This window comes from Erythrolamprus reginae, chromosome 4, assembly GCF_031021105.1.
Source record: "Erythrolamprus reginae isolate rEryReg1 chromosome 4, rEryReg1.hap1, whole genome shotgun sequence".
In the NCBI taxonomy this organism is placed as follows: Eukaryota; Metazoa; Chordata; class Lepidosauria; order Squamata; family Dipsadidae; genus Erythrolamprus; species Erythrolamprus reginae.
Genome location: NC_091953.1, coordinates 65,621,336 through 65,646,559, shown reverse-complemented (window position 1 = coordinate 65,646,559; position 25,224 = coordinate 65,621,336). Strand labels below are relative to the sequence as shown.

Genomic DNA, 25,224 nt, shown 5'->3' with positions numbered 1-25,224 from the left:
TCCTGCCATTGTTCTTCATGTGTTTTCGTCTGAAAACCATTCTTTATATGTTTTAGTCTTCTCCAGATTTATTAAAATATAGCTGCTGTTATCCCTAACAAACATGTTGAATAGTTGTTTTAACATTGCTTTTAAATCTTGAGATTAGACTGTTTTAAAGACTAATAATTTATCATAATACAAAGTAATTTGCACTGTAGAAACTTAGACTGCTTATTGCAAGATTAGTTTTCCTAGCAACTTGAAATTTCTTACCCATTACATAAGTGATCAAATCTCAAAATGTGTCAATAAAGCCATCTGTAGTATACACCAACGTTTGTGTTGAATATAAATTATTTATGATATATGAACTGAAGAATTATGTTGACTAATGCTGTAAACTTGGTTATTAGTTTAAAAATATTTATAAACACCAATTGTCTAGTTATGGAAAAAATCTTTATCCTACTAGATTTGCTATGTTATATAATTAGAAAAACCTTTGTCCTAGGGTAGGAAGTGCCTTATAAAATGGATAATATGTAACTATGTTTCTTTTACATTTCATTGTTTGAAATGCTAATTTTTATAAACATGTTGGCTTATTAAATAGTTATTTTACCCTGTGAAATTTCAGGCTCACGCTGTAAAGTTTTTTAATATTGCTGGACAAACAATGGAGAGTTTTGTCCACTCTTTAAATGAAGATGGCAAACATCAGGATATGGATTCTGATGAAAGTCAATTTGTATTAGGTTTGGCTGGAATTGTTACAAGTAAGTAACTTCTAATGTTTTATGTAATAATAATAAATCGTTTAAGTTGACTTACAGTCCAGATCTAACCACCTCGCGGGCCAGATTTGGACCATGGGCCTCTTTGAGTTTAACTTCCTTTGCCTAGCTGTTTGAAGGATTGCCTGTCCCCCTTAGTGTCTGCCTGTCTGCTTGTCCTGTGTACTCCAACATTGTCACTTTCCTTTAGGTCCCATTGACTAAGTGGTGTCCTTCAATAGGACCTAGAAGCTAAGCCTTCTCTTTTGCCTTTGGAGGAGCTACCCATCATGGTGTCAGGATGTTTTGCCTGCTGTCAAGCAATTTTTTGAAACCTTTCCTCTGCCTCCTTTTTTCATCCCCACCCAGACTTGGGTTAAAATGGTTTGTTATTTCCTCAGATAGTTGTTGCTTATATATAGATATATCTTTATGCATCGTTTATTTTAACCTTATGAAGCTATTCAGAACCATTTTAGAATTAAGCAGACCATAAACTTATCAAACACAGCAAGGAGCTCCGGGTGTTGAAGCTCCAGAAGAGATGTCTGGAGAAGCGATGGAGGAAGAGTAAGTCTGAATCCGATCGAACACTTGTAAGAGCTCATATTAAGACTTACAAAGTGGCGCTCAAGGCGGCAAGATGCGCGTATCATGCTGCCTTGATTGCATCAGCGGAATCCCGCCCGGCCGCTCTGTTTAGGGTAACCCGCTCCCTTCTTAATCAGAGGGGAGTTGGGGAGCCCTTGCAGAGTAGTGCCGAGGATTTTAAAACGTTTTTCGCTGATAAAATCGCCCGGATCCGAGCGGACCTCGACTCCAATTGTGAAACAGAGTCGACTGACAATGAGTCAGTCGAGGTGACTGGGGCTAAACGTCTTTGTCCATCTGTCTGGGAGGAGTTTGACTTGGTGACACCTGATGAAGTGGACAAGGCCATTGGAGCTGTGAGTTCTGCCACCTGTTTACTGGATTCGTGTCCCTCTTGGCTGGTTTCGGCCAGTCGAGGGGTGACACGGAGCTGGGTCCAGGAGATTGTCAACGCCTCCTTGGGGAGGGGGTCCTTTCCGCCCCTTTATAAGGAGGCGGCTGTGCGCCCCCTCCTCAAGAAGCCTTCCCTGGACCCAGCCGTGCTTAATAACTACCGTCCAGTCTCCAACCTTCCCTTCGTGGGGAAGGTTGTCGAGAAGGTGGTGGCACTTCAACTCCAGCGGTCCTTGGATGAAGCCGATTATCTAGGTCCTCAGCAGTCTGGATTCAGGCCCGGCTACAGCACGGAAACTGCTTTGGTCGCGTTGATGGATGATCTCTGGCGGGCCCGGGACAGGGGCTTGTCCTCTGTCCTGGTGCTCCTTGACCTCTCAGCGGCTTTTGATACCATCGACCATGGTATCCTTCTGCGCCGGCTGGAGGGGTTGGGAGTGGGAGGCACTGTTCTTCAGTGGTTCTCCTCCTACCTCTCCGGTCGGTCGCAGTCGGTGTTAGTGGGGGGTCAGAGGTCGACCCCGAGGTTTCTCCCTTGTGGGGTGCCTCAGGGGTCGGTCCTCTCCCTCCTGCTATTTAATATCTACATGAAACCGCTGGGTGAGATCATCCAAGGGCATGGGGTGAGGTATCATAAATATGCCGATGATACCCAGTTGTACATCTCCACCCCATGTCCAGTCAACGAAGCAGTGGAAGTGATGTGCCGGTGCCTGGAGGCTGTTGGGGCCTGGATGGGTGTCAACAAACTCAAACTCAACCCAGACAAGACGGAGTGGCTGTGGGTTTTGCCTCCCAAGGACAATTCTATCTGTCCGTCCATTACCCTGGGGGGGGGATTATTGACCCCCTCAGAGAGGGTCCGCAACTTGGGCGTCCTCCTCGATCCACAGCTCACATTAGAAAAACACCTTTCAGCTGTGGCGAGGGGGGCGTTTGCCCAGGTTCGCCTGGTGCGCCAGTTGCGGCCCTATTTGGACCGGGAGTCATTGCTCACAGTCACTCATGCCCTCATCACCTCGAGGCTCGACTACTGTAATGCTCTCTACATGGGGCTACCTTTGAAAAGTGTTCGGAAACTTCAGATCGTGCAGAATGCAGCTGCGAGAGCAATTATGGGCTTCTCCAAGTATGCCCATATCACTCCAACACTCCGCAGTCTGCATTGGCTGCCGATCAGTTTCCGGTCACAATTCAAAGTGTTGGTTATGACCTATAAAGCCCTTCATCGCACCGGACCAGAATATCTTCGGGACCGCCTCCTGCCGCACGAATCCCAGCGACCGGTTAGGTCCCACAGAGTTGGCCTTCTCCGGGTCCCGTCGACTAAACAATGTCGTCTGGCGGGACCCGGGGGAAGAGCCTTCTCTGTGGGGGCCCCGACCCTCTGGAACCAGCTCCCCCCTGAGATTAGGATTGCCCCCACCCTCCCTGCCTTTCGTAAACTCCTTAAGACCCACCTTTGCCGTCAGGCATGAGGGAACTAAAACACCTCCCCCTTGCCCATGTTGTTTTGTTGATTGATTGACTGTGTGCCTGTTTTTTATATATACTGTTTTTATGAGATTATTAATTTAAATTGTAACTAGATGGGTGGGCATTGGATTTGGTATTATGTTCTGTACTGTTTTTTATTATTGTTGTGAGCCGCCCCGAGTTTGCGGAGAGGGGCGGCATATAAATCCAATAAACCTAAACCTAACCTATTGTGCTTAATGCCCACATTTCTTTTCATTGTGGAAAAGTTGCTATCAGACTTCCCTCCACTACAGGATTTTATGGAAATAAAAGGCAATCTCTGTCAGTTACCTTAAACTCTCGGACAAAGGGCATGATATAAATTTAACAAATAAAACAATAATCTGGACTAATAGTCTCTGAGTGCAACCTCCCCAACTGCATAAAGCATTTGTGTGAAAAATTATAGGGGATGCACCAGTGTCCATAGCATTAAACCACAAAGTTCTGCCTCTTTGGAATGTACAACACCTTTGTTGTTGCTTGACACGTAAAGAAAAGATGGATCAAGGTTCCAAATAACATCTACCGGTAAGTTTAAATCAGAGTCTGAGGCAAAAGCTTCCTCAAAGTCCTAGAGCCATGTTGGTGCATCTTTGGAAACCCGAATCTGAATTCATAGGGTTTCTCTTTCCAGTTTAAAGTTCATTCTCCTGTCCCTTATCCAAGTTCATCACATTCTGCCAATGGGTCTGTACACTCCTATCTTCTTCCAGGTAGGTGCTGGACGAAGGATGACCTGGAAAATTTTAAAGCAATGTATTATCTCCACTTCCTCATGTAGCTGCTCCTCCCAATTTTCCACAGCAAGAAACATTCCAAAAGAATATAGCATAATGTGGCAGGCCAAAATCTCCAAGCAAATCTGGCTACTTTTATCAGTCTGATCTCTTTCCCTTCCACATAGATATTAGTAAGAAAGTTGCCTTAGAGGTGAGATGAGCATATACATTTAATTATTTATTTAATAATTATTTACTGGAGGAAAGGTAGCATATACATGTTAAGTAAGTCTAAGTAATATTATAAATGGATGGTTTTTATGTGTGTGTGTTCAACTAATTAGTAGCTTTCCTGAAAGTTACTTTTTCAGTGCTCTTAAATAAGAACACAATTTATTTAAAGTTTTTATGTTTTATTTTATCTTTTCTTAGATGTTGCTGCTTTAGCAATTGGTCGTGAATTCCTTGTTGGTTCAAATCAGGTACTGGTGGACACAATGATTCAGCTGCTGAGAGATATGAAGCCAGGATGTTGCACCAAGCTGAAAGTGTATGATAATTGGTTATTTTTGAATTAAAGTATTATCTTCGATATCTTATATTGATATTACATTAAATAAGAATATAAATCTTACATCAAACAAATTTATCTTAATATGCCACTGCTAAAGTGTTATGGCAGAATAGTTAAAAATACATGCTGTAAGTAGCAAATTCTCCAAAGAAAGGAAAGTATCAAGCAATCTAAAACCCTCAATCTAATCAATCCAACTAGGATAGCAATTTCTTTTTAAATAAGCTGGGTAGAATTGAAGAAATAAAAATGGAATAATACTAAACCTGTCTACACATACATTGGAACTTCTAAGTTATTTCCATTTGAAAAGACAATTCTCTGCAAACTTGTAAGCCATCTTCAAAACTCTGGTACATTCCAGAAATATTGTTCTTAGTGTAAAGACTATCAGATATAATGGGTGGACTGATAAAACTACAAGCTCCACCTCATGAATACTATTACTTATGCATATATTAATAAAAGATTTCTACCATAAATTATTTGACCTAACTTAGCCTGGGAAAAAATGTTCTTAATTTTTAATTACAAGTACAGTGGTACCTCGTGATACGAAGTCCTCGTGATACGAACATCTCTTCCTGGAGGCTACGTTTCGGAGACGTCAAAGCTCCGCCCATGGAATTCCCTATTGGGATTCCCCACCTCCCTTCCAGCCTCCAGATCAGCTGAAAACGCCGCTGCCTATTGTAAAAACGGTGCTCTGCTGGGCGCCGCCGCCCGGTTGCAACCTTCTGAAACAGCCAGGCGCTTCTCGGCAGCTTCCCGAACCCGAACTTCTGGGTTCGGCATTCAGGAGAACGCCGAGAAGCCCCCTGGCTGTTTCAGAAGGTGACAGCCAGGCGGCGGCGCTTCTCGGCTGCTTCCTGAACCTGAAAAGTTTGGGTTCGGGTTCAGGAGAACGCCGAGAAGCCCCCTGGTTGTTTTAAAAGGTGACAGCTGATCGGCGGCGCCCAGCAGAGCGTCATTTTGCGATTCCCCCCCCCCTTTGCACGCATTAATTGCTTTTACATTGTTTCCTATGGGAAACAATGTTTCGTGTTACGAATTTTTCACCTTGCGAACCTACTTCCGGAACCAATTAAATTCGTAAGATGAGGTATTACTGTAATTTGTTTAATTTTCATTTACTAGTTAACAAAATTACACTATGCAGATTTTAGTGTCTTACATGTTGTTATAAAGGCTGGACAGTAGAGGGTGTTATAGGTTTAATTCTAAATTATGATTTTCAGAGATTGTGGATCATAGAACTATATTTTTGTGACTAAGAGACTATATATTAAAAAGTGATAGCTAATGAAAATGCTTAAGTAAGCATAAGTATAACTTTCTAATGTAAAAATTGCTAGTGTAGTGATAGTAGGAGGAAGTTCTAAAGAATTAAAAATTTCATAGGATAATGTTCTAAATCGGGTGTCAAACTGAAGGCTTGTGGGCTGGATTTGGCCCACGGAGCCGTCCCAGGCTACCCAGTCTGAAGGGGAAATATCAATTCTTTGGCCCAGTCTACCCAGTGCGAAAAGGAAAGATAAGGCCAGCGTGGCTTTTGCTCAGTCTACCCAATGTGAAGAGGAAACAAGCTGGCCGGTGGGAGGCGCGTATGCACAGTGGAGTTGAGCTAGGGCGATTTATCACCATTTACTATTTCCTTTCTGTAGTGAGGAGAAGAAGGCGTGAGAACTACAAAGCTCTCAACACACTGCTCTCTTTCTTTTTATAAGTACCTGCTGTATCTCCAGGTTTAGATAATGTGCTCCATCTCTTTACTGTTATTCTTTATTTTTATTCATAAACCATACCTTGCCAGTCATGAGAAATCATTCCATGGTGCCATTTACAGATTACTGCATTCTTGCATGGCATATAGTTATACTTCAGATGAAGATATATGAACGTTGATGTTCTACCATGTCAAGCTGTCAAGTTAACATCTGAACATAAAAACTATAGGATGTGTTTGGTTGACAACCAGTTTTCAATCTATGACTTTGCCACATATGCATCTCTTTATTAAAAGTCAGGCAGTTTTAGTTTCATCTTAGGAACTTAGAGAAGCCAGCTGGGTAACTTTCATCTGATCCCTGGGAAGAAGGTAGTAGTAAACTACAGTACTTCCCAAAATTTTGTCAAGAAAATTGCAGAAACTTGTCCTCCAGGGAAGAATGACTTGAAGAGGCACACATGCATTATTTTGTATCTTTAGCTGGTCTGGGTAGAGGAGTACGTATGGGAAAGAGGCAGACAGTTGTTAGATTTAAGACTATTGGCTATTCCACTACTTATTTGGTCAGTATACTGCACATTGAAATAATGGTCCTCTTATGCTACACAAGTATAAGATGTGCTGCTTCTATGGCAAAGTAAAGGGAGGTGATATGGAAAGGATGTGGAATAGGAGCAATGAAATTTGATTGGATTTTACTTCAGAAATTGAAATATTACAATAATTAGAAAAACAGAAGATAATTAACCAGATGTATTGTAAGAAACTAGAGAGATTTCAAATAATTCAGGTATCTCTATGTAAGGAAGCCTTTTCTTAATTGTTCCTGATGTGAACCTGAATGTCTTGAATCTAATACTGATCTATAAGTTAGAGGCTAGAATGTCATTGTATATCTGTTACTGTTGTTGTGTGCAAAAGTGCCTTTCTATATTTTATTTATTTTTGGATTGGAGTCTTAAAATCATTAAGTGTCATACTACATGATTCTTGACAAATGTATATTTTATTTTATGTACGCTGAGAGCATATGCACCAAGACAAATTCCTTGTGTGTCCAATCACACTTGGCCAATAAAATTCTATTGTATTCTAAAATCAAGCTGTAGCAGAAAATGATCCAGCCATGACAAAGGCAAAGTATCCAAGCCCCTTAAATTCAGATCATTACTCAGCTACTCTGAATTACTTGAGTCAGGTCCATGGTTGCGATGGAAACCATGAACTCCTGCACCAACCCAGAGGATTCGCCAAGTGACAGTATATTGAAATCCCCCAAGACACTAAGTCCGGGAAACTCAACCGCCACATGACATGTTGGTCATATGGGTATCTCAACATATGATCCTCATGACATATCATGTAGATTCTGACCTCCATTATTGTCATAGTCAAAGACTACTGTATTTGATCTTTCAAACTAATCTTAAGTTAAAAAAAATGAGCCATGAGATGACACATCTTATTTTTCTTTAAAATGTGATCAGAAAAGCCTCTCCCTTTGAGCATGAAGATGGCAGTGTCAGAAAACAGAATCTGGTGGTCCCTCTTTCAGTACCACTGTTCCTGCTAGATGGGAGAAATTAGAAATTCATATCTCAGTTTATCAGTTTCTAAATAAGTAGATTTGTCCAGAAGAGGAAGGAGCAATAGTTTTTTAAAAAAATATATAATCTTTATTACAAATAAATGGGGGAAGGGAATACAAAAAACAAAAGGTCTATTTAGACATTAGTATAAATTCGTGCAGTTTTAAAGTATGCAATTCTAAAATAGTATACATATTTACATAGGGGAGGAAAAGGGAGATAAGAAGTTAGAGCAGGGAAAAAGGAAAAAGAGGGGTAGAAGGAAAAAGAGAAGAGAGAAGAGCAAAAAGCAAGACATGAAGAAGGAAGAGAAATAAAACAGCTAGATAAGAGAAGATAGGGTGAGAGCATATAGAGAAAAGATAGAGAATAGGACCAGCAAACGGCTGGTGTATCGTATCCTTACGACGTAAAGTTCATATTTATCGCTGGAGTGTCGTTCCCTTTTTTTTAAAAAGAGTAATTGTAAATTTCTATTAGTTAGATTAGGGCTGTAGTTTTAAATTTCCCCCCGTGTTATATATATCTATATATCTATATATATATATATGTGTGTATATGCGGTAAAGTATCTTGCAGGAATTTGTATACACAATTAGGTTATTTTTTTGGATTACTATTGTTTTGTATTAAATGAAGGATTTTCCTTTTTTTTCAGCCAGTCATACCATTTGCCCCAGACTTGGTAATAGTTTTATCTAGATAAAACAATAACAAGACAAATTATTTTCTTCCAAACTGAGAAAATTCTATAGTTATTTTGAAAGGTATCCTAAAAGGATCTGATAGTTTAAAAGTTCTTCTCCTGCAGCAATTGATATATTTGTTAAGAAATTTTGCATGCAACTAAGCTCCTCTTTGAAAAGATTTCTCCATTTCTAATTTTATTTGTTATAGAGGCATTGAGTTTTCAAATCAAAACCATTGTTCATTCTCAATTCTCAAGTAGATTTTAAAGAAATCATCTGTTAATTATTCTTAAAAATACTTACAATTGATTAAAATAATAATACAACTGGAAACTTTCTTTCAAAATGCACATTTATTTATATGGATATCACTTTTTCTTGTGGTACTTTCTGTAATATGACTCATGTTGTACAGTCTAAAGATTACAGTTTTACTCATATGCAAATGTACCGTAATCAGTTAAGTTGGTTTTAAGCTCTTATAGTTAATTTCATTTTATTAGGTTGCCCCTACATTAAAAAAAAACCTAGCACATTTCTCATTAAATGTAGTTTATTCAAGGATTTACTTGTATGCTACTACAGTATCCTGAAGATCATCAAGTCAAAAAGTGCAACATAAACTCTGCCCAAAAAATACACCTATGCATTTCAATCACTTTTAAAACTTTTATTGCAGGCTGATGCTGATGTCCTTATACAATATTAGTATCAACATGAAAGGTGTGAAGTACATCAGTGAAAATGCAGGATTCTTCCCATTAATTTGGTGGCTCCTGAATGGTAAGGTTTTTATGAATACAATAAAAATAATTTTATAAATTATTAAAATAATAATTCTACAATAAATAAATATTTAAAATAATGTTACTCTTAAAATTGCTCCTCTAGATTTATTAGAACAATATTTTATATACCTAAATTTTGCCAAGAAATTATGTATTTTAGGATCAGTGTAAAAGATAAGAAGGTTTATATGAAAGACAAGAAAGAGAAAGGCAACAGTATGAGCTTTCTGTGTGAGCAAAAATACATCAGAGTTGTAATTAGCATGTGATAGCATGTGATACAGTACACAGCCAAGGTTTAGATTCTGATATGTAATGATGAATGATGCTAATAATAATATAATGTATTAGTATTTTTATTATCTTTATGATTACCGGTACTTCCCTTTCACAGATATATTATCTTGTAACCTTTGTAATAGGCTTTTATTTTCATTGAATCATTTTCAGTGTTGCCATTTTTAATATTATACATGGAATGAATGCATGAATATAGTGGTACCTCGTCTTACGTTCCATGACGAGGTTCGTAGGTAGAAAAGTCCGTAAGATGAAACAATGTTTCTCATAGGAATCAATGTAAAAGCGAATAATGTGTGCAATCACAAAACTCACCCGTTTTGCCTTGCACTGCTGGGAATCCAGCTGGTGCTCATCTCCATTTCAAGGGCCATTGAGCCAGCACTGTCCAAAGAGATTTCCATGGCTGTGTGGCCAGCATGACTTTACGGTGTAGGTGAAATATTGTATCTTTCAAGAATGTGGAATGGCCTCTGACTGATACGATATGATCAACCCACGTGCCTGATTAGGCAACCTACTCCCTTGATTGGTTTAAGGAAATAATTATTTGCTCAAGTTTCCATTTACCTAAGGTAATTAAAACACTTCTCTTTGTCTAGAGTAAACATTTAATTAAGACATTTCTGTTAGCAATCGTACCTTCATAGGATTTGTCTATGTGTTACATATTAACTATTTGTTTGTTGTAACTAGATTACTAAACTTAATACTTTATACTTGTACACACAAGAAACTTGTTATAAATAATAAACTACAAATCCAGAGAGAGAGAGCTTCTGAACACAAGGTATCTCTGCTCACCCCCGAAAGATATTTCCAACCTGGACAAAGTGTTGTTCAAGAAATAAGAAATCTACAACTTTCATTAGTAGGGAGAATTAATTAAATTAAAATGAGTGTCCTGCCCAAGCTCCTCTTCCTATTTCAAACAATCCCTATAAATCCAGGCAATTTTTTAAAAAAGAATTTGACAAAATAATATTAAATTATATATGGTTAGGTAAAAAATCGAGAATCAAATTAAAGGCACTACAAGATGTGAAAGAAAAAGGAGGTTTGGGATTACCAAATTTTAAATTATACAGTACTATTATGCATCATAATTAACATGGATTAAAGAATGGATTATGTTAGAGAATAAACATATATTGACCATAGAATGTCATGACTTATTAGGCTGGCATGCCTATCTCTGGTATGAAAGAGATAAAACATATAAATATTTTAAAAAGCATATATTAAAAAATTCTCTTATCCAAACATGGAAGATAATAAAAAACCAACAATATACTAAGATACCAGAGTGGGTTTCGCCAATAGAATTAACATATCACCCAAGTTTAATCAGGCCCCAAAATACAATTAGATACAAAGAACTACTGGATCAACAAATAAATATAAAAACAAAGGAAGAACTGGAACAAAATGGCAAACTAATAGATTGGTGGACATATTTACAATTGAAAGATGCATATCAAAAAGATAAAAGGGAATATGGCTTTCAAGTGGGGAGAGGTGATTTGAACAGGACACTCCTAAAGGATGATGAAAAATTAATTTGCAAAATACAGTATACAAATACTTGATTCCATACGAAACAGAAGTGGAAATTGTACAAGAAAACATGATAAGTTGGGGAATAAATTTCGGTTACACAATTGAATTAGAAAAATGGAAAAAATTATGGACTAATAATTGGCAGATGACAAAATCAACTGCATTCAAGGAGAACCAACTAAAGATGTTTTACAGGTGGCATTTATCACCAGAAAGACTTTCGAAAATGTTTCCAAAAGTTTCACCACTATGCTGGAAGTGTAAAAAAGAAAAAGGCACATTCTATCATCAATGGTGGACGTGTTTACAGGCAAAAAAACTATTGGAATAAGATAACAGAATGGCTAAAAGAAATAACAAAGGAAGAATTAGAAAAAAACCCAGAATTATATCTATTGGGCATTTTCAACAAAAAAATGAAAAAAGAGGTAAGATACTTAGTCATTCACATATTAACAGTTGCCAGGATAGCATATGCCCAGCAGTGGAAAACAGATAAAACACCAGAAGAAAATATAATAATCAAAAAAATGCTAGACTGTGCAGAGATGGATAGGATGTCTAAAAAATTAGAGGGAAAAGAAGATACGGAGTATTATAAGATATGGGGAAATTTTTATGATTGACTAAAGAAAACAACAATGGAAAAATAATTAAAATTCAAGCAAAGCAACATGTCAAATGAAAGAACATTTCGTGACAAGGGAAAATTCTCTGATCGAACATTCAAAAAAAGAAGTGGGGAAACTTTTGTTCCCCAAATGTTGTACTTATATGTTTTGTTTGTTTTTTAATTACTATTTTATTTTATTTTATTTTATTGTAATGTTATACTTATTGTAGCGTTTGTTTATGTTCATTCGTTGTTTGGTTTATCTATGTAAAAAATATTTAAAAAATTATTTAAAAAAGAAAGAAAGAAATAATGTCTTTGTATCTGTGATTTCTGCAAACGGAGTGCTGTTATCTTTCCTACCAAAGTGGTACCTAGTTATCTACTTGCATTTCAGAGATGGTATTCAGCTGGTTTAGACCAGTTCAGGCAAATCAGTAATAATGACCTGCAGCGCTATGCTGTCCTATTTAGGCATGTTTTGAAGCCACGCGCATGCATGCAAGCCATACATGCAAGCAAAATATGTATCTCCAGTTTAAGTCTTCATTTACTTTACCTTTTCCATTGTTTTTATAGATAATACTGACAGGAATTAAAAATCCCTGGGTAATATCTTAATGCAGAAAGTAGGCCTCTGTTGAGAATGCTGAGTCATTCAGAGGTATGCAGCAACCTAGCAATTATGTGAAAAGTATTTAACTAGGCAAAAGCTCCCTGCTCTTTCTCTCGGTCTGTTCTCTCTATCTGTTCGCTGTTAGCTGTGTGTTGTTGCTGTTCGTGAAAGTATGCTTTGAAGAAGCTGTAACACTGTAAAAGTTGGTTCCTGTGAGTTATTGAACTAAGATAGTTGTAGCAAGGTACTAGTAAGATACTAGTTTATTGTATGTATAGTATAGACAGTAGTAGTAGTAGTAGTAGTAGTAGTAGTAGTATAAAGAAGTAAATATATTTTTCCACAACTTCCTACTCCTGCTTTCATTGAAGACTTCAACTACATTTCTACTGATATGTGGCTGGTTGGGTTGCTGGCTGGCAGGACTGGTTTGCTGCTTGGCCACAAACAGGCTAGTTTCCGCAAATGCAAGCTCTGATAAATACCTGATAAAATTGTTACCTCTTTCTATACAGTTCTTGAGATCTTGATACGAGTTGCTCCACATGCGAGTATTTCAAGATATGAGGGGAGAGAAATTTCTGTTCCAGACCCGAGCTCAAATTCGGGATCCGAGCCGAGCGTCCACTAGGTGGTGCAAGAATCCTTGCTTTTGGTTATCTCGGAGGGGAAAAACAAAGTCTAAAGCCATTTGTTCCAGATACGAGTTGCTCGACATACAAGTTCCCTTCTGGAACAAATTATACTCGTATCTAGGGGTACTACTAGGTCAGGGATGGTTAACCTTTTTGGCACCGAGTGCTGAAACTGGAGTGTACACGCACATACACACGCACACTGGAGCACCAGAACCTAGAAGAGAGTAGCTGGCTGGTGCGCATGCCAGCCAGCTGCTCTCTTTTGGGTTCTATCATGTGCATGCATGCTGGATAGCTCATCTTCACATGAAGCCCAGCTGGCCAGTGCATGCATGCACAAGCAATGGAACCCAGAAGAGAACAGCTGGCCTGTGTGCATATACACAGGACCAGCTGGCTGGCATGCATGTGCACAACCGAACACAGAAGAGCAACTAGAGACTGTGCACGTGCCCACAGAGAGGGCTTTCATGCCACCTGTAGCATGCATACCATAGGTTTGTCATGGTGGGTAATAGGTAATCCTCGACTTACAACAGATCGTTTAGTGACCATTTGAAGTTACAATGGCACTCTAAAAATACATTTACGACCATTGCATCATTCCCATAGTCATATGATTTCTATTCGGATGCTTGATCACTGACTCACATTTATGATGATTGCAGTGTCCTGGAGTCATGTGATCCCTTTATGCGACCTTTTGACAAGAAAGTTTAATAGTGAAACCAGATTCACTTAACAACTGTGTTAGTATTTTAAAATGTGCAATGATTCACTTAACAAAAGTGCTGAGAAAAGTTGTAAAATGGGGCACAACTCACTTAACAAATTTCTCACTTAGTGTTCTGCCTGACCAGCCTCAAGCAATGATTAACGGTTCAGGAAAGAAAGTCAGACACACACGTGCATAGTTAATCAGCAAACTTGTATTAAACAGTAAAGAAAAAGTCTAAAGCAAACGGTCCTTACTTTCAGGAGTAACACACAGGTTGAGTTGAAAATTCAGCCAGTTACAAAGTTCAGTGAAAAGCAAACAAATACAAAAGTCACGTAGCATAAATGTTCCAAAAGGTCTCTGAATTTTCACGGCACAAAAGCAGCAGCTTGTCCCAGAGTTTTCAACTCCCACAACGCTGAGTTGAAATCCAAGAGCAGAAACTTAAAAGCAGGAACAACGACGCCACACAAACCACCCAGATAAACAGCCACAGTTTGCCTTGGCCCCGTTCCCTTTTTATGCTGTTAGCCCTCATTAAGGGAACCACACCCAGCCCAGGTGTGCTTATCATGCCTTATCATGCTTCTTAAAGCGATCCCTTCTTTGTAAGGCCCTTCGGCTGTGTAAATTAATGTATTGTCCTGCAGACGAACTGAGAGAGGACAAACTATCCGACGAACTGCAGCCCCCTCCCCTGAGCTGTCTGCTAATTCTTCCTGGCTCTCTGCCACATCTTCCTGACTGCTACATCTTCCTGGCTGTCAGCTAGGCTTTCACAGTCACTGTGTGCCGCGTCTCCCCCATCTGTGGGGGCAACGGCTGGCCCGGGCCCAAACACAACACTTAGCAACATAAATTGTGATTGTAAGTTGAGGACTACCTGCAGTTACGGTGTTTCCCCAAAAATAAGACGCTGTCTTATTTTTTTTTTAACCCTGAAATAAGCGCTTGACCTTACTGCCATGCACTCAAAAGTCCAATTGGGCTTATTATCAGGGGATGTCTTATTTTGGGGGAAACAGTGTAGGTAAACTTCTCCCATATTAAAGCTCTTAAACTATTTACAAAGAGGTCTCTCTTTTTACTTTATTCTCTCTGTCCATGATCTCTTATTCCATATTTATATGTTTCCTTATAGGCATTAGTTCTACTGAATTTAGTGAGCCTTCTTAGCTAAGCTTGCACTAATACAGGTGTAGGAATATATTATTAGATTGTTCATAGCAGATTTTTGTCATTTTTGTTTTTATTTTTTGTACGTCAATGTGACCCTTGGCAACCGCCTGAAAAATACCTTGGCAAGATTTTAGAAGTAGCTTGACATTGTTTTCTTCTTAGGCCTGTCAAAGTGACTGGTCCAAAGTCATCCAGCTGGCAGGAGAGAACTTGTGGTCTCCTAGTTTCTAGCCTAGTATAAAATTTGTGAGAAAAAATGGAAAACATATAGTAATGCTTGACTCTGGCAGTCATTACTTGGTAACATGCTAAGTAAGATCTGCGCCTATCAAGGAAAGTTAGTCATATGCTAACTGAATTCACATACTTCCAGGATCTACTAATGATTAACAGTTTGGCATTGATGTAATGCAATTACATAAGTGTCATTTCAGAGAGTAGTTCAGCTGGGAATATAGTGCCAATGACACACGAGATTACAATCTCATTTTGCTTTATCAGTTGCACCTGTTAATATTTAAAAGCTACATCAAATTTTACTGGTCATTTTATAATTCTGATAAATACTGTATTTTTCAGAGTATAAGATTCACCTTTTTACTCCCAAAAAGAGGGTCAAAAACTGGGTGCATCTTATATTCCGAATATAGCCCCATCCACCCGCCAGCCCACACCCCTCGGTGTGCCTCTGCATTTTTGAATGGTTCCAGGCAGCAGGGATCTTCACTCCCACTCGCTGCCATGGAAGGTAGGGACTTGGTTGGCAAAGTGGGTGCTGCGCAAGAAGGCATAAGGCAAGGTGATTTGCCACTTGGCCTGGGGAGGAAAGTGTTTTCAGGTGGCAGTGCCACGATCCCCTCCCCAATTCCAAAAACAGAGCATGCGGAGACCAAAACAACATCGCATTTCAGGTGGCAGGCAGTTCTCGGCACTGCTGCTGCCCAAAAACTCTTTTTTCCTCGATTCAAAAAACGAAGCGTGCAACCAGAGCTGCTCACCACCTGAAATGTTTTGGTCTCCGCATGCTCCATTTTTTAAATCAGGGTGAGATTGTGGAACTTTAGCCTGAAAACACTTTCCTCCCCAATTCCAAAAATGGAGCATGCAGATCAAAAAAACTCATTGCGTTTTGGGTGGCAGGCAGCACCAGTTGCATGCCCAATTTTGGGAATCAAGGAGGAAAGTGTTTTCAGGATGCAGTGCCAACCGGAATCATCCACCATCTGAAACGCAATGCTCTTTTTTTGCCTCCTCATGCCCCATTTTTTGAATGGGGAGGAAAGTGTTTTGAGGCCACTCGCTGCCCACCCATCCCCATTCCAAAAACAGAAGGAGGAGGCAAAAAAAGATCATTGCATTTCAGGCAAGTGGTTCTGGCCGGTGCTGCAGCCTGAAAACACTTTCCTCTTTGATTACCAAAAATGGGGCGTACAGTTGGTGCTGCCTGCCGCCCGAAACACAGTGCTCTTTTTTGATCACTGCACACTCCATTTTTGGAATGGGGAGCAAAGTGATTGTGCAAAGTCTGAAATAGTAAGCAAGATATTGAAATAACCTGGGTCTTCTAGCATAAACTTCCCAGCAGTACAGCACACATCACCACCGAAATCAATAAATAAAAATTTCCAAATCAAGGTCTCAAGAAACCCTATTTGAGGAATCAGGTGGAAGAATCGTGAATCTCTGTGGCTCCTGTGTCACTTGGGAGTTGCTCTTTGCAAAGGTGCAGGGAGCTTGGCCCAGGAGCCCGGCATTGTGTTTATGAGATGGGAGCGTCCAGAAGGATTGAAATGCTGCCTCTCTATCAGGCCTTGCTGTAAGTAAGCCAGGCTTTCAGTGGCTACGACTATAGGAAGGAAGATGGTGGTTTTGGTATCCTATATTCTGGTGCATCTTATACTCCGAAAAATAAGCTACCTTAAATATCCAGGAAATTTTGAAGGAGTATCTAAACACTTACTTTAAATTATTTAACATTAATTCATAGTAGAATGTGATACCTGAAAATGTGATCCCAAAGTTGCAAATGCTAGATATATTTTCTTTAATCCAAGATTTCTTTGTTTTTGTTTTGTTTTCTTTTGTCTGATGTAGGGAGTCCTAACCAGCCTTTAAAAAAAAAATTATCTATGCACCACAGAATAAGAGAAAAATGAACCTAGACATGCTGACTGGCTTTACCATTATTGTAATTGGATCTATTGGCACACTCAGAATTCCCACTTGTCTAGAAGAGTGTTCCAATTTAAGTTTTTTACCAAACATATTGAGCCAGAGAACATTTTAACATTAGGTTCAGGGTTAGTGGATATTAAAGATTGCACTGCTATCTCTGTGCTTTGTAGATTTAATGTGGAGAACATAGGTAAATAGGCAGCTGAAAAGTTAGTTTTAGAAGGACTTCCCTGGATAATTTAGAATTTGCTTCTTTAAATTATAACAATGATAATTATTTATTATTGCCATTTATTGTATTTATATAATGACCGTTCTTTAAAGCCACATACTGTAGCTATACCATTTTCTTTTTCTATTTTAGATCCAGATCCAGAAGTGTGTTTTCATGTATTACGACTTCTCCAATCCATGATTATGGAGCCAGAGATATTAACTAAGTCAGCTCTTGAAATACGTGACTCCCTACCACTTCCCCGTATCCTTTTGCTATCAAAGAGCTGCAATAAAGATCTACAAATTCTGGCCCAAGAACTGCTTGAGGACCTCAGAGTATTAGAAGGTGAAATGTAAGACTCTTTCTGAGGATATCATTAATTTTTTTCAAGCATATTTTTAAGTTCTGTAATGATTTGTAAAATATTATACCTGCTTTCTAATACATTTAGTTATGGTAATTAAATGGTTTATATGCTTGGTATTCCTGCACAGGAATCCCAACCATAAATAGCATTTCAGAATTTCTAGGCTTGTGATGTATCAAGTCTCTTAGGAATCCTGAGTTTAATATCTGGAATATTTGTAAGGAGTGGGTGGACTTACTTATAAACTTCCCTTAATTAGAATCTTACCTGATAGCTAAGTGATAGTTCAGAATTTATATTTTCCATATCATAACTTGTTAATGTAAAATCAAGTATCTTTCACCTATTTTATTCTTCATTCGACTTCCTCTTATTTTAATGATAGTGAGAATATCTTTAAATTTTGATTTTGAACATCAGAAATGACCTTAGCTTAAAAACCTAGTAAAGGATGGAAAGGCTTCATTTTTTTGTAAATATTTATATCAAAACTATGGAAGTTAAATTATCAGCAGAATTGTCTGGGTGAAAGGTTACTGGGAAGAAGACTCTGTTTCCCGCTGCTTTCCTCACACTATATAAGTTTACTGCATTTGAAAGGGACAAAAGAAGAACATTGTCATTAGAAAAGCTGCCTTCTCCTTTCCTGGTATTCTCCTAAATCCTATGATTTTTAGAAGGATTAGCTATGAAGTAGCATAAGTTTTAAAGGTTTTTTCCATTTCATTCTGTGCCTTCCAAAGTTGAACCGACCAGCATAGTGGGTGACTCCTGCAAATTGCCTCTTATATTATTCTAGGGCTTTGATGGCGAATCTATGGCACACACAGAGATTTTGTGGGTATGCATACTCTCACCAGCTGCTCTTCTGGTTATTGGTGTGTGCATGCGAGCCAGCTAGCTGCTCTTCACGTGTACGGGAGCCCCAGAAACCTAAAGATCAGTTGGCTGGTGCGCATGTACAGCTGGTCTTTGTGTTTCCGGGCCTCTGGTGTGCATGAAGACGTAGCTGGCTGGCACACACCAGAAACCAGATGACCAGATAGCCAGCACAGGCATGCTTGCCGACCAGATGGTCTTTGAGTTTCTGGGGCATTCCGGTTTGGGCACTCGGTGCCGAAAATATTCGCCATCATTGTTCCAGGGACAGGGTGAGAATATAAGTGGAGACAGCCAACAATTTTTGCCCTAGCACCCCATCCATAGTGATCTAGGCACAAACATTCTCTTTGATTAGCCTGGCTGATTCAATTTGGTACTATCATATTGTTTTGCTCTTCAGTGCTTTTGAACCACATTCCTCCTATTTCAAGGATCAGTCAGGGAAACTGAAAAGATAGTTTATCTTGTATCTGTTTTTGTATAGTGCTAGCTAATTTAAAAAGAGACACTAGCATCCTCCTTTGGGCTTTAAGCAACTAGGACAATGGACATTTTGCTTGGCCTGATTGTTAGTATAGTAATAAATAATTCATGGGCATACAAATATATTAGTAAAAAATTTTCAATGGTCACTTATTAAGAATATATGAGTTTCTGACTGTAACTTACTAAAATGAACAAGGATCACTTATTTTGTCTCCTTAAGATTGAGATAGTCTTTCATGTTGTTTTTAAATTGTCTAAAATGTTGCAGGATAACTTTCTATAAGAAAATCTTCAATCTGAAATGGGGCATTTTTATTGATAAGTTTCCATGTCTTCCCCTCATAATTGTCTTTGCATTGAGAATACCCATCTTCTGAAGTTGTAAGCTATTTATATTAGAATGATGTAAAAGTATTGCCCTATTTTTATAATTTAGATATTCAAAAGCATGCCAATATTGTATAGTGGCTGAAAACTAAAAACTGGAAATTTTACTGGAAATAAAATAATAACTTGGGTAACTAGTTCTCCACTTCTCTGGGTTCTCTTTTGACCAAAGGCCCACTTTTATTGTGGTTAGGAGACAACTAGAATGAATAAGAGCAAAACACAGATTTTGATATTTCTGTTCTATGTTGTTGTAATATGCATACTTCTTATTATAAAAATAGTTTTGTGTGCTTGAATATTCTTAGTCCTGTTATGTTAACATTTCCACTTCCCCCCATTACAGTGTGTTGCCATTTTAGCTTAAAATTGTTAGAAGGCAAAAATTTAAAACAATGAATAAAATTGCATTTGATTATATGTAAGCTGTCCTTATGTCTCAGTGGTGTATTGAACTATGTCCATTCAACTTTGTGCTGAATTCTGGTTTCAAATTATAATATTCATCGTGCTAATCTGAAATGTCTAAAAGTTTATAATTTTTGAATAAGAGAGTAATCTTAGTTGGAAGTAAGGAAGGAGTTGATATTATAACTTTGACTGCCGAAGACTAAAAAATGGCACATATTTCATTAAAAGAAGCATAATATCATTATCATATTTGAAAGTAAGTAATGATTTGTAGTTTAAAAATCATCTGGAAAAGCAGTTTTTTAAGAAAGAATATTACTATTCTCTGAAGAAAGGTACAGTAATACCAAAGGAAGGCTAATAAAATGACATGATAAAAATTATTTGAATCAATTTATACAGTCAGTAAATTACTCAACACAGAGAGATGTAAGTGAATAAACAGGAATAATAAATACATTTAAGTTAAAAATAAATCTGAGACCTGAATGTGATTTTTTTTTCAATAAGAGAAGTTAATAATAAAACTAAAAAGAATCATTATGCAGTGGTCCCTTGACTTTCGCAGGGGATATGTTCCAAGACTGCCCATGAACGTCAAATTTCCGCGAAGTAGAGATGCTCTCTTCTTTCCTCCCCCTCCCTCCTCCATTCCTGGTTTTACTTACCCTCAGAACCTGCAGAGGCAACGGGGTGGCAAACTGGGGACTTTGCTGTGCTCTAAGGCACAGGTTGTGGTGGCAGAGGCTAGAACAGATCTGCTCGGCGGCCCACGCATTCCTGCTACTGCCGCTGCCGTGATTTCACCGCGTGCCGCAACCCCAGGGCCGCCATCACCGCTGATCTCACCACCAGCGGGCCTCTCATCTGTCTGGCGGCCCACGTGTCTTCTGTCGGCTGCGTTGGCGACAGGAGGTGCACTCTGGGCAGCGGCAAGATCCCGTAAGCCACCAAACAGCTGAGGGCCCCAGTGGTGGTGAAATCAGCGGTGGCAGCAGTAGCAGAAATGTGTGGGCCGCCAAGCAGCTGAGATGGCCTGGCAGCGGCGAAATTGGCGGCAGTGAAATTGGTGGCGGCAGCGGGTGGCAGTAAGGCTCGGCTTCAAGTGGAGCGTACCAACACTCCAAGAATTAAAAGGGAATGATCGGGAGGCTGGGGCGGAGCATTTATTTAAAGACAGCTTCTTTAAATTTAAAAAATAAAAAAAATACCACGGGTTTTCAAAAAAAGTATTTATTTATTTATTTATTGAAAATCCGTGGTATAGGCTTTCCACGAAGGTTGGACCCGCGAAAGTCAAGGGACCACTGTATTGCAGACTGTCCTGTTTTTCCACTTCTATCTCCATTTATGTGGCCAATGGTATATTAGTCTCAAAACTGATTTTTAAAATACAGTAGCCAATAGGTACCAGAAGTAAAAGCACTCACTAATTTAAGTGAAGATCCAGTTATGACGTAACTTGTTTTATCTTCATGGATAACAAAATTGTTAGAGGGGGAAACCTGCTCCTTTGACCGAAAAGTGGCTGCTGCTGCTGCTGCTACCTGCTTCCTCTTCCTACCCATGCTGAAGGGCTCCCCTCTCCTCGCTCACTCACTTTGTAGCCGACGCCTTTCCTTCATTGTGGTGACTCCTCGGTTTGGCTGAAGCTGAGTTGATCTGGCCGGGGCGAAGTGCCCCCTTTTGCCTTTCCGCGCCCAGATGCTCCGGGAGGCAACCTTGTGCCAGGTGTATGGGAGGCAGCGCGAGGGAGTCACCACATGGAAGTGGTTTAGTCCTTCTCCAAGTGTCCAGAGAAAGGAAAATGCTCCATTTGCTCTGGACTTCCAAAGCCTCCTTAAGTGCCACCAAAAGGCTTCTCTGACAGCCCAGAAAGGCCCAAGATGGCCGTAATTAAAGGGGGAAGGTAGAAAACTGGCCGGGCCTTTGTGCCGCTGGGAAATTTTTCCGGACTTGGGTTCTTAAGTAGAAAATGGTTCTTAAGAAGAGGTAAAAAATCTTGAACACCCTGTTCTTATCTAGAAAAGTTCTTAAGTAGAGGCGTTCTTAGATAGAGGTACTACTGTACTAAGAAATATACAAACTTAACAGAATTGGGTTGACTTCTGCCATTTCTGTGCATTAAATTGTAGGCTAAAATTCAAACCATTCTGGAGTTTAAAGACATGTAGCAGCAGCCAGTAAGTATTTATAGTGGGAAGCTTTGACGTCTATTCTACACTTGGCTTCAGGTTGTGTGCCAGTGGCTTGATGGCTAAGAGCCATATGTAGCTAGCTCATATGTCATAAACAGGAGCATAAGATATTTTTTAAACAAAATAGTTAATGCACATAATATGCATACATCCACAAGGGGCAAAAGTGGAAATGGATGGTTAAGAGAAGAGGTTTTTTGGTGGTAAAAAATGGTTAGCAGGGAAAATTGGCTTCAGAATAAAGAATGGAAAAAAGATCCAGAGGCATAATGGTGCTGAAAAGTCTTTGGCTTAGGCTTGTCACATTCTATTTTGGACAAGGTATTTGTATTTCTAAGATCAGTTCATATGATCCCTTGGGCAGAATTTTTCATGGGGCTGTTTGATGTAGATATATGACAGGATATTTTTCTTTGACAAGGCCACTGATCTCTCAGGAGATGATAGTCCTTTGAAATTATTTGAAAAATGCTGCTTCCAGAGGGTTGCATTTACAGAACTTGGCTTATGCAAGTCTTTTTCATGAAGTCAGTGAAAAACAAGATAAAAACTAACCTGCCTATAAACAGATGGAAACAAGCCAGTCTGCTAAAAGAGAAGATTGAGTATTCTGTTAGGGAAAGGGGGAAGAAAAATGGAACTTCAAATATTTCAAATATCTTATACAGTGTTCCCTCAAATTTCATGGGGATGTGTTCTGAGACTGCCCGCGAAAGTTGAATTTCCGCAAAGTAGAGATACGGAAGTAAATACACTATTTTTGGTTATGAACAGTATCACAAGCCTTTCCTTAACAATTTAAACCCCTAAATTACAATTTCCCATTCCCTTAGCAACCATTTAGATCATTACTCACCATGTTTATTTATTAAAGTTTATTAAAAAATATTTATTAAAGACGGACGAAAGTTTGGCAATGACATATGATGTCATCGGTCGGGAAAAAACGTGGTATAGGGAAAAAACGTGAAGTATTTTTTAATTCATATTTTTGAAAAACCGTGGTATAGACTTTTCGCAAAGTTCAAACCTGCGAAAATCGAGGGAACACTGTATATGACTTTTAGTTGGTATGGCTTCTATGTTTCTTAAGTATTTCCCAGATTAAGTTTCATATGAGTTTGCTTGTGGCTATATCTACACAGCCAAGTTACATCATCATGAGTATAATCCATCAACTATATCTGGGACACAGAATTCAATGTTGTTACTCTAGGCCAGCGTTTCCCAACCGGTGTGCCGCGGCACACTAGTGTGCCGCGAGACATAGCCAGGTGTGCCGCCAAGCTTCAGCTGGGTGGGGCGCTGCTGGTACTTCCGTCCTGGGGCTCCCGCTCGCAGCTGTCCCCCGCCTCCTGCTCGATGCCGCGGTTTTCGGCGCTCTCCTGCTGGGCCCCAAAGAAGGAAGGCAGGAAGAAGGAGAGCTCCATTCTTCGCACCTTTTTCCCGCCTTCCTTCTTTGGGGCCCAGCAGGAGAGCGCCGAAAACCGCGGCATCGAACAGGAGGCGGGGGACAGCTGCGAGCGGGAGCCCCAGGATGGAAGTACCGGCAGCGCCCCGCCCAGCTGGAGCTTCTCTGGCGTCGACGGCAAGTGTCCGATGGGAGTGGGGGGGGGGGGTGGCCGCAGCGGCCGCAGGCAGTCGCGGGGAGATGGCGGCGGCGAGAGGGATCGCTCTCTCTCTCTCATCTGACTGCAAGCGGGAGCCATGACGGTGGCGGTTGGACGTGCTGCTGGATGTCGTACATGCTGGCGCTGCGTGCCTGGCATATACGGTGTCCAGCACCATGTCCAGCTGCCGCCGTCAGGGCTCCCGCTTGCAGTCAGCTGAGAGAGAGAGAGAAAGAAAGAGAGACAGAGAGAGAGAGAAAGAGACATAGCAAGAGAGGCAGAGAAAGAGAGACAGAGCAAGAAAGAGAGGCAGAGAAAGAGAGATAGAGAAAGAGAAAGAGAGACATAGCAAGAGAGGCAGAGAGAGAGAAAAAGAAAGAGAGACATAGCAAGAGAAAAAGAGAGACTTAGCAAGAGAGGCACAGAGAGAGAGAGAAAGAGAAAGAAAGAGAGACATAGCAAGAGAGACAGAGAGAGAGAAAGAGAGAGAAAGAAAGAGAGATAGCAAGAGAGGCAAAGAGAAAGAAAGAGACATATAGCAAGACAGTGAAAGAGAGAGAGAGAGCAAGAGAGAGAGAAAAAAGCAAGAAAGAGATAGCAAGAGTGACAGAGAGAGAGAGCAAGGGAGAGAGAAAGACATAGAGGAAGGGAAGGAGGGAGAGAGAAAGAGAGCAAAAAAGAGAGGAAGAAAGAAAGAAAGAAAGAGGGATGGAGAGAGAGAAAGAAGGGAAGGAAGGAAAAGAGAGAAAGAGGGAGAAATAGAGCGAAAGGGAGGAAGAGAGAGGGGTTTTTTGTCCAAACTTTTCTTTAGCCCGCCCCCCCCTTTCAGTGTTCCCCAGGATTTTGAAAATATGAATAATGTGCCGCGGCTCAAAAAAGGTTGGGAAACACTGCTCTAGGCTATAGAATTGCAACCTCCCGTGTTTTCCTGTTCTATATTAAAAGCAGTGTTTTATACCTTGAGCTGGCTCAAGCGCTGCATTTTACTTCGTTTATGATAAACATATATTTTGATTGGCTATTGCACAGTGCCACCCCCTCACCCAGATTTGCCTATCACTTTCATGTCAACTACAGCTGGTTATAAATCTTGCTTGACAGACAGAGGATTATTGGTTAGAAACCTGATAGAATATTTTTAAATATTTTTTGTTGGGCCTTTTTGTTTCCCCCCCAACTATTTTGCAACACTTCTATTAGCAGTGGCTGTAAAAAATGCTGAGCTAGTATATGGATGGACATACCTTTAAAAAAAATCATTAAAGTGAATAGTTCAGGGAAAAAATAGTATTTTAAAATTTAAGGGGCGTACATAAGTGCACTGGTGTGCCTTTCGTCCCCTGTCCAATTGTCTTTCCTTTCTCTCACTTATCATATATATTTTCTTTCTTTCATATATCCTCTCCTCTAAGTTCACTTTACCCTTATATATATTACTACATGTCTAGTTTTCTTCCTATGTATTTGTGTATTGGACAAATGAATAAATAAATAAATAAATAAAATAAATAAATAAAAA

The 25,224-nt window shown here is 39.6% G+C and overlaps 1 protein-coding gene across 1 annotated transcript in view; it reads left to right on the top strand.

Moving 5' to 3' along the window:
- The window catches only part of HSF2BP (heat shock transcription factor 2 binding protein), a 30,442-nt gene extending 10,531 nt beyond the window's left edge, over positions 1-19,911 (top strand). The window contains exons 5-8 of the mRNA XM_070750503.1: positions 620-758; positions 4,412-4,529; positions 9,240-9,343; positions 17,512-19,911. Of these exons, the coding sequence (XP_070606604.1) occupies positions 620-758; positions 4,412-4,529; positions 9,240-9,343; positions 17,512-17,720 (570 nt within the window). The 3' untranslated portion in view covers positions 17,721-19,911. The remainder of the gene's footprint in view (positions 1-619; positions 759-4,411; positions 4,530-9,239; positions 9,344-17,511) is intronic.
- Positions 19,912-25,224: the final 5,313 nt, after the last annotated feature.